Raw genomic sequence first — 8,370 nt, forward strand, 5'->3', positions numbered from 1 at the left:
TTCAAATTTTGACAAAATTTGTTTCTCTTAAAGGCACAGTACCGTTTTTTATATTTGCTTGTTAACTTGATTTGAAGTGTTTTCCAAGATTGCTAGTCTCATTGCTAGTCTGTACAAACATGTCTGACATAGAGGAAACTCCTTGTTCATTATGTTTAAAAGCCATGGTGGAACCCCCTCTTAGAATGTGTACCAAATGTACTGATTTCACTTTAAGCAATAAAGATCATATTTTGTCTTTAAAAAATTTTATCACCAGAGGAATCTGACGAGGGGGAAGTTATGCCGACTAACTCTCCCCACGTGTCAGATCCTTTGACTCCCGCTCAAGGGACTCACGCTCAAATGGCGCCACGTACATCTAGGGCGCCCATAGCGATTACTTTACAAGACATGGCGGCAGTCATGGATAATACACTGTCAGCGGTATTAGCCAGACTACCTGAATTTAGAGGTAAGCGAGATAGCTCTGGGGTTAGACGAAATGCAGAGTATTCTGACGCTTTAAGAACCATGTCTGATATTGCCTCACAATATGCAGAAGCTGAGGAAGGAGAGCTTCAGTCTGTGGGTGATGTTTCTGACTCAGGAAAGATGCCTGATTCTGATATTTCTACATTTAAATTTAAGCTTGAACACCTCCGAGTGTTGCTCAGGGAGGTTTTAGCTGCTCTGAATGACTGTGATACTATTGCAGTGCCAGAGAAATTGTGTAGACTGGATAAATACTATGCAGTGCCGGTGTGTACTGATGTTTTTCCAATACCTAAAAGGTTTACAGAAATTATTAATAAGGAATGGGATAGACCAGGTGTCGATCTCTCCCCCTCCTATTTTTAGAAAAATGTTTCCAATAGACGCCACCACACGGGACTTAGGGCAGACAGTCCCTAAGGTGGAGGGAGCAGTTTCTACTCTAGCAAAGCGTACTACTATCCCTGTCGAGGACAGTTGTGCTTTTTTAGATCCAATGGATAAAAAATTAGGTTACCTTAAGAAAATGTTTATTCAACAAGGTTTTATCCTACAGCCCCTTGCATGCATTGCTCCTGTCACTGCTACTGCGGCGTTCTGGATTGAGTCTCTGGAAGAGGCTTTACAGGTAGCGACTCCATTGGATGACATACTTGGCAAGCTTAGAGCACTTAAGCTATCCAATTCTTTTGTTTCTGATGCCATTGTTCATTTGACTAAATTAACGGCTAAGAATTCTGGTTTTGCTATACAGGCGTGCAGGGCGCTATGGCTTAAATCATGGTCAGCTGACGTGACTTCAAAATCTAAGCTACTTAACATTCCCTTCAAGGGGCAGACCCTATTCGGGCCTGGTTTGAAGGAGATTATTGCTGATATCATTGGAGGAAAAGGTCATGCCCTTCCTCAGGACAGGTCCAAATCAAGGGCCAAACAGTCTAATTTTTGTGCCTTTCGAAATTTCAAGGCAGGTGCGTGCGGCATCAACTTCCTCTAATGCAAAACAAGAGGGAACTTTTGCTCAGTCCAAGACGGTCTGGAGACCAAACCAGACCTGGAACAAAGGTAAGTAGGCCAAAAAGCCTGCTGCTACCTCTAAGACAGCATGAAGGAACGGCACCCTATCCGGTAACGGATCTAGTAGGGGGCAGACTTTCACTCCTCGCCCAGGCGTGGGCAAGAGATGTCCAGGATCCCTGGGCGTTGGAAATTATATCCCAGGGATATCTTCTGGACTTCAAAGCTTCCCCCCCAAAAGGGAGATTTCACCTTTCACAATTATCTGCAAACCAGATAAAGAGAGAGGCATTCTTACACTGTGTACGAGACCTCCTAGTTATGGGAGTGATCCATCCAGTTCCAAAGGAGGAACAGGGACAGGGTTTTTACTCAAATCTGTTTGTGGTTCCCAAAAAAGAGGGAACCTTCAGACCAATTTTGGATCTAAAGATCTTAAACAAATTCCTCAGAGTTCCATCATTCAAGATGGAAACTATTCGTACCATCCTACCTATGATCCAGGAGGGTCAATATATGACTGGATTTAAAGGATGTTTATCTTCACATTCCGATACACAAAGATCATCATCGGTTTCTCAGGTTTGCCTTTCTAGACAGGCATTACCAGTTTGTAGCTCTTCCCTTTGGATTAGCTACAGCCCCAAGAATCTTTACGAAGGTTCTGGGGTCGCTTCTAGCGGTCCTAAGGCCGCGGGGCATAGCAGTGGCCCCTTATTTAGACGACATCCTGATACAGGCGTCAAACTTCCAAATTGCCAAGTCTCATACGGACGTAGTACTGGCATTTCTGAGATCGCATGGATGGAAAGTGAATGAGGAAAAGAGTTTTCTATCCCCACTCACAAGAGTTTCCTTCCTAGGGACTCTGATAGATTCTGTAGAAATGAAAACCTGGAGTCCAGGTTATCAAAGCTTCTAAATTCCTGCCGTGTTCTTCATTCCATTCCGCGCCCTTCGGTGGCTCAGTGCATGGAAGTAATCGGCTTAATGGTAGCAGCAATGGACATAGTGCCGTTTGCACGCTTACATCTCAGACCACTGCAACTATGCATGCTCAGTCAGTGGGAACGGGGATTACACAGATTTGTCCCCTCTACTAAATCTGGATCAAGAGACCATGGATTCTCTTCTCTGGTGGCTATCTCGGGTCCATCTGTCCAAAGGTATGACCTTTCGCAGGCCAGATTGGACAATTGTAACAACAGATGCCAGCCTTCTAGGTTGGGGTGCAGTCTGGAACTCCCTGAAGGCTCAGGGATCGTGGACTCAGGAGGAGACACTCCTTCCAGTAAATATTCTGGAACTGAAAGCGATATTCAATGCTCTTGAGGCTTGGCCTCAGTTAGCAACTCTGAGGTACATCAGATTTCAGTCGGACAACATCACGACTGTGGCTTACATCAACCATCAAGGGGGAACAAGAAGTTCCCTAGCGATGTTAGAAGTCTCAAAGATAATTCGCTGGGCAGAGACTCACTCTTGCCACCTATCAGCTATCCATATATGTAGAGAACTGGGAGGCGGATTTTCTAAGTCGTCAGACTTTTCATCCGGGAGAGTGGGAACTCCATCCGGAGGTGTTTGCACAATTGATTCATCGTTGGGGCAAACCAGAACTGGATCTCATGGCGTCTCGCCAGAATGCCAAGCTTCCTTGTTACGGATCCAGGTCCAGGGATCCCAAGGCGACGCTGATAGTTGCTCTAGCAGCGCCCTGGTCTTTCAACCTGGCTTATGTGTTTCCACCGTTTCCTCTGCTCCCTCGACTGATTGCCAAGGTCAAGCAGGAGAGAGCATCAGTGATTTTGATAGCACCTGCGTGGCCACGCAGGACCTGGTATGCAGATCTGGTGGACATGTCATCCTTTCCACCATGGACTCTGCCTCTGAGACAGGACCTTCTACTTCAGGGTCCTTTCAACCATCCAAATCTAATTTCTCTGAGACTGACTGCCTGGAGATTGAACGCTTGATTTTATCAAAGCGTGGCTTCTCCGAGTCAGTCATTGATACCTTAATACAGGCATGAAAGCCTGTCACCAGGAAAATTTACCTTAAAATATGGCGTAAATATCTTTATTGGTGTGAATCCAAGAGTTACTCATGGAGTAAGGTCAGGATTCCCAGGATATTATCTTTTCTCCAAGATGGTTTGGAAAAAGAATTGTCAGCTAGTTCCTTTAAAAGGACAGATTTCTGCTCTGTCTATTCTTTTGCACAAACGTCTGGCAGATGTTCCAGACGTTCAGGCATTTTGTCAGGCTTTGGTTAGAATTAAGTTTGTGTTTAAACCTGTTGCTCCCCCATGGAGCTTAAATTTGATTCTTAAGGTTCTTCAAGGAGTTCCGTTTGAACCTCTTCATTCCATAGATATCAAACTTTTATCTTGGAAAGTTCTTTTTTTGGTAGCTATTTCCTCGGCTCGTAGAGTCTCCGAGTTATCTGCTTTACAATGTGATTCTCCTTATCTGATCTTCCATACGGATAAGGTAGTTCTGCGTACCAAACCTGGGTTTTTACCTAAGGTGGTATCTAACAAGAATATCAATCAAGAGATTGTTGTTCCATCCTTGTGTCCTAATCCTTCTTCAAAGAAGGAACGTCTATTACACAATCTTGACGTGGTTCGTGCTTTAAAGTTTTACTTACAAGCTACTAAAGATTTTCGTCAAACATCTGCTTTGTTTGTTGTCTACTGTGGACAGAGGAGAGGTCAATAGGCTTCGGCAACCTCTCTTTCTTTTTGGCTAAGAAGCATAATCCGCTTAGCCTATGAGACTGCTGGCCAGCAGCCTCCAGAAAGGATTACAGCTCATTCTACTAGAGCTGTGGCTTCCACTTGGGCCTTTAAAAATGAGGCTTCTGTTGAACAGATTTGCAAGGCGGCGACTTGGTCTTCGCTTCATACTTTTTCAAAATTCTACAAATTTGATACTTTTGCTTCTTCGGAGGCTATTTTTGGGAGAAAGGTTTTACAGGCAGTGGTACCTTCCGTTTAAGTACCTGCCTTGTCCCTCCCTTCATCCGTGTACTTTAGCTTTGGTATTGGTATCCCACAAGTAATGGATGATCCGTGGACTGGATACACCTTACAAGAGAAAACATAATTTATGCTTACCTGATAAATTTATTTCTCTTGTGGTGTATCCAGTCCACGGCCCGCCCTGTCTTTTTAAGGCAGGTCTAAATTTTAATTTAAACTACAGTCACCACTGCACCCTATGGTTTCTCCTTTCTCGGCTTGTTTCGGTCGAATGACTGGATATGGCAGTTAGGGGAGGAGCTATATAGCAGCTCTGCTGTGGGTGATCCTCTTGAAACTTCCTGTTGGGAAAGGAGAATATCCCACAAGTAATGGATGATCCGTGGACTGGATACACCACAAGAGAAATAAATTTATCAGGTAAGCATAAATTATGTTTTTCTGCAGGAAGGTCTGGAGAAGGATTTGTAAGTCAGCTCTCTGAAGGGTTAGGTTTTTGCCCTTTCTGTTCTATTACATAAGCGTTGGGCCGACTTCCCAGATGTTCAGTCCTTTGTTCAGGCCCTGATCAGAATAAGGCCTGTGTTCCAACCTCTTGCTCCACCTTGGAGTCTTAATCTTGTTCTTCGGGTTTTGCAGCAGGCTCCATTTGAGCCTATGCATTCTGTTGATTTTACATTATTGTCTTTTAAAGTTTTGTTTTTGCTAGCTATTTCTTCTGCTCGCAGTCTCTTAGAACTTTTGGCTCTATAGTGTGATTCCCCTTATCTTATTTTCCATGCAGATTTCTTCCTAAGGTTGTTTTGGACCGCAACATCAATCAGGAAATTGTTGTTCTTTCTTTGTGTCCTAATCCTCCTTCTCAGAAGGAACGTCTGTTACACAACTTGGATATATTTTGTGCTCTAAAATTCTATCTTCAGGCTACTAAATATTTCCGTCAATCTTCTGCACTTTTTGTAGTATTTGCTGGCAAACATAAGGGCCAAAAGGCTACGTCATCTACTCTTTCCTTTTGGTTGAGGAGTGTCATTCGGTTGACCTGTGAGACAGCTGGACAACAACCTCCTGAGAGGATTATGGCTCATTCGACTAGGGCTGCTTCTTATTCCTGGTCCTTTAAAAATGAGGCTTCTGTGAAGCAATTTGCAATGCGGCCACTTGGTCCTCCTTACATGCATTTTCTAAATTTTACAAATTTTATGTTTTTGCCTCAGCTGAGGCTTCCTTTGGGAGAAAGGTTCTTCAAGCAGTGGTGCGCTCAGTTTACGTCTGCCTGTCTTGTTTCTCCCTTCCTTTCCATTCTTTGTCCTCAAGCTTGGGTATTGGTTCCCACTAGTAATTAGAATGAATTTGTGGACTCTCCATGCCATTGGAAAGAAAAATAAAAAATATTCTTACCTGATAAAAAAAAATATTTCCTGGCATGGAGAGTCCATGACCTACCCTTGTCTAAATTCAAGTTGGTTTATTGTTTTCTGAAACTTCAGGCACCTCTATACCCCTGGTGTTCCTCTTCTCTTTCCATATTCCCTCGGCTGAATGACTGGGTATTATGGGAAGTGGGAGGGATATGTGTAGCTTTGCTGGGGTGTACTTTGCCTCCTCCTGGTGGCCAGGAGTTGAATTCCCACTAGTAATTAGAATGAATTTGTGGACTCTCCATACTAGGAAAGAAAATAATTTATCAGGTAACATATTTTTTTTTTGCTTGTTTGACTCCTTAGAGAGAAGCTGGAGTGTGTCTGTCACTCATAAGTAAGTTGAAATTAACAGACCATGCAGCATGCTGCACAGTGATTACTAAGATAAGAAAACACTGTCACTTACATGTGTCAATAGCTGTCTAAAGCTAAGAAGACCAAGATCATGATTTTCTACAGACTTTTTGAGGGGTATATCCTTGAACCTTGCAAATTGTAAATATAAATTACAGTTTTTAATGCTTTACACATTTATTGCTAATATTCATATATAAAATATTAACTAATCTCCCTTTAACTGTGAAATTGGAGATACATTTTCAGACCTTGTGTAACTGCCCTGATTTAAATAAAATATATAGAAAAAGGTAGAATTTGTATAAATGTTTTCATAATGTGTTTATAAGGTTTTGGTATTTTATTTTACTTTAAGCGTAGATGTTTCTGTACTTGAATTGACCCTTTTAACATTTTAATGATTTAAATAATTAGATGTTTAAATTGAACAGATTTGTTTGATGTTTCTTCTCTTATTGCAGGAAAGCCCATCTTGTCCTTCGGAGACTGGAAAAAGTCAGCAGCCACTGCTCAGGTCTACTACGGAGTGCTCATATCCAGGGCCGAATAGATACCATGCCCTATCTAATCTGTCGGAGTGAGGACCTCCGGACTCAAGGGTTTGTTTGGTATAACATTCTCAAGGATAATAAAGTTACTTGTGTAGAAAAGATGGTGCCCATGCCTCGTAATATGTATGGAGACTCAAAGGGTCGATGAGTGTACCCCAGTATTGTACTCTGAACAGAGATTGGCAGGAAAACACATGGTCATGCCGAGTGAAGTCACAAGCAGCTAAGTGAATGTGAAAGGTCAGTATCAGTCTAGATCCTAGAAACTGACTAGGCGCTGAGGACAACAAATATTTCTATTTGTGAGATCCTTATTGGACAAAGAAAGACAACTTTTTTTTTTTTCTTTCTTTTTTTTACTACATATTTTGTTACGAAAATCCTGAACATCATCAAAGACTTAAAGAAAATCTGGAAGAGTTACCAGTCTGGGAAGCAAAATGGACATTCAACACAGGCTACCAGACAATGCCAGATGAGGCACTCCTTTAAAAATAAATCCGTTGAGGGTTTTGCTATCCCCAGCCACTTCTTTTTTTTCTTGGCATCTGTTTTTTAATTAACGTGAAAAACATCAAGATTTTTTTCTATTTTTCCCTTTGAGTTTGCAACTCAACTTACTTGCTCAGTCTTGTTTATAAAGACTGAAAAAAGACACTGGTACGCTGTGTGAATTAAACATCTTTCTGCAGTATGACTCCTTGTGTTTTCTGTGTGTGTTTCCAGTAAGGGAATACAGATAATAGCATTTTAAATACTATACCAATTTTACTGATTATTATTTCATGTGTATGTTTCACAGCTGAAACAAAATCTACTTACATTCTCATTATGTAACATAGGTCATTAAAAGGTTATATTTAAATATACCTGTTTACTAATTGGTTAGTTGTGCATGGAGATGAATGTACTTTATAAGGAAAAATAATATAAAACCTGAAGGATCCTTGTATTAGAAATATGGAATCTAAACTGAAAGCATTTTTGGCTGCTCATATTGTTCTGCTGTGTTGTAGTCTGTCTAAGTAGGGTTGGAATAATGTAGATTTTATAAGTAAATGTTAATATTTCTATGTTTCCCTTGTCTAGGTAAAATAGAAAATAAAGAGCCTGCCTAGTTTGCATCAAAAAGCCAGCCTAGAATATAAAATGTCACGCCCTCCTGGAATTAGAGGTTTGGAATCTCCCTTAAAGGCATCTAGCTAGTTCATTTGTGAGTTTGGAACTTTTCGACTATCATGTTAGTGTTCTGTAGTGGTTGAATATCTCAATTTACAGTTCTTTGTGCTAGAAACACAAACTAGAAGGAAATTATCATTACGTAACTCCCTATACCTCACTAGTGTACATCCACTTTAACGCTCCTTTCTTTCTGTGCACCTGAGTTTTCAAGGGACAAAAGAGAGGTCACTTTAAAATTCCAGAATAAAAAGCGTAAAGGGACATAAAACCGAAAATGCTATTTCACCATTCAGACAGAGATTTTTTTTTTGTACATTTTCTTCATTCTCTTGGTTCCATTGTTGAAAGAGCAGCAATACACTACTGTGAGCTAGCTGAA

The 8,370-nt window shown here is 41.3% G+C and overlaps 1 protein-coding gene across 1 annotated transcript in view; it reads left to right on the forward strand.

Moving 5' to 3' along the window:
• The window catches only part of ASTN2 (astrotactin 2), a 1,265,353-nt gene extending 1,257,850 nt beyond the window's left edge, over window positions 1-7,503 (forward strand). Inside the window, exon 20 of the mRNA XM_053695400.1 lies at window positions 6,720-7,503. Within this exon, the coding sequence (XP_053551375.1) occupies window positions 6,720-6,957 (238 nt within the window). The 3' untranslated portion in view covers window positions 6,958-7,503. The remainder of the gene's footprint in view (window positions 1-6,719) is intronic.
• The last annotated feature ends 867 nt before the right edge of the window (window positions 7,504-8,370 follow it).

The sequence above is a fragment of the Bombina bombina genome, chromosome 12 (genome assembly GCF_027579735.1).
Source record: "Bombina bombina isolate aBomBom1 chromosome 12, aBomBom1.pri, whole genome shotgun sequence".
Taxonomy (NCBI): Eukaryota; Metazoa; Chordata; class Amphibia; order Anura; family Bombinatoridae; genus Bombina; species Bombina bombina.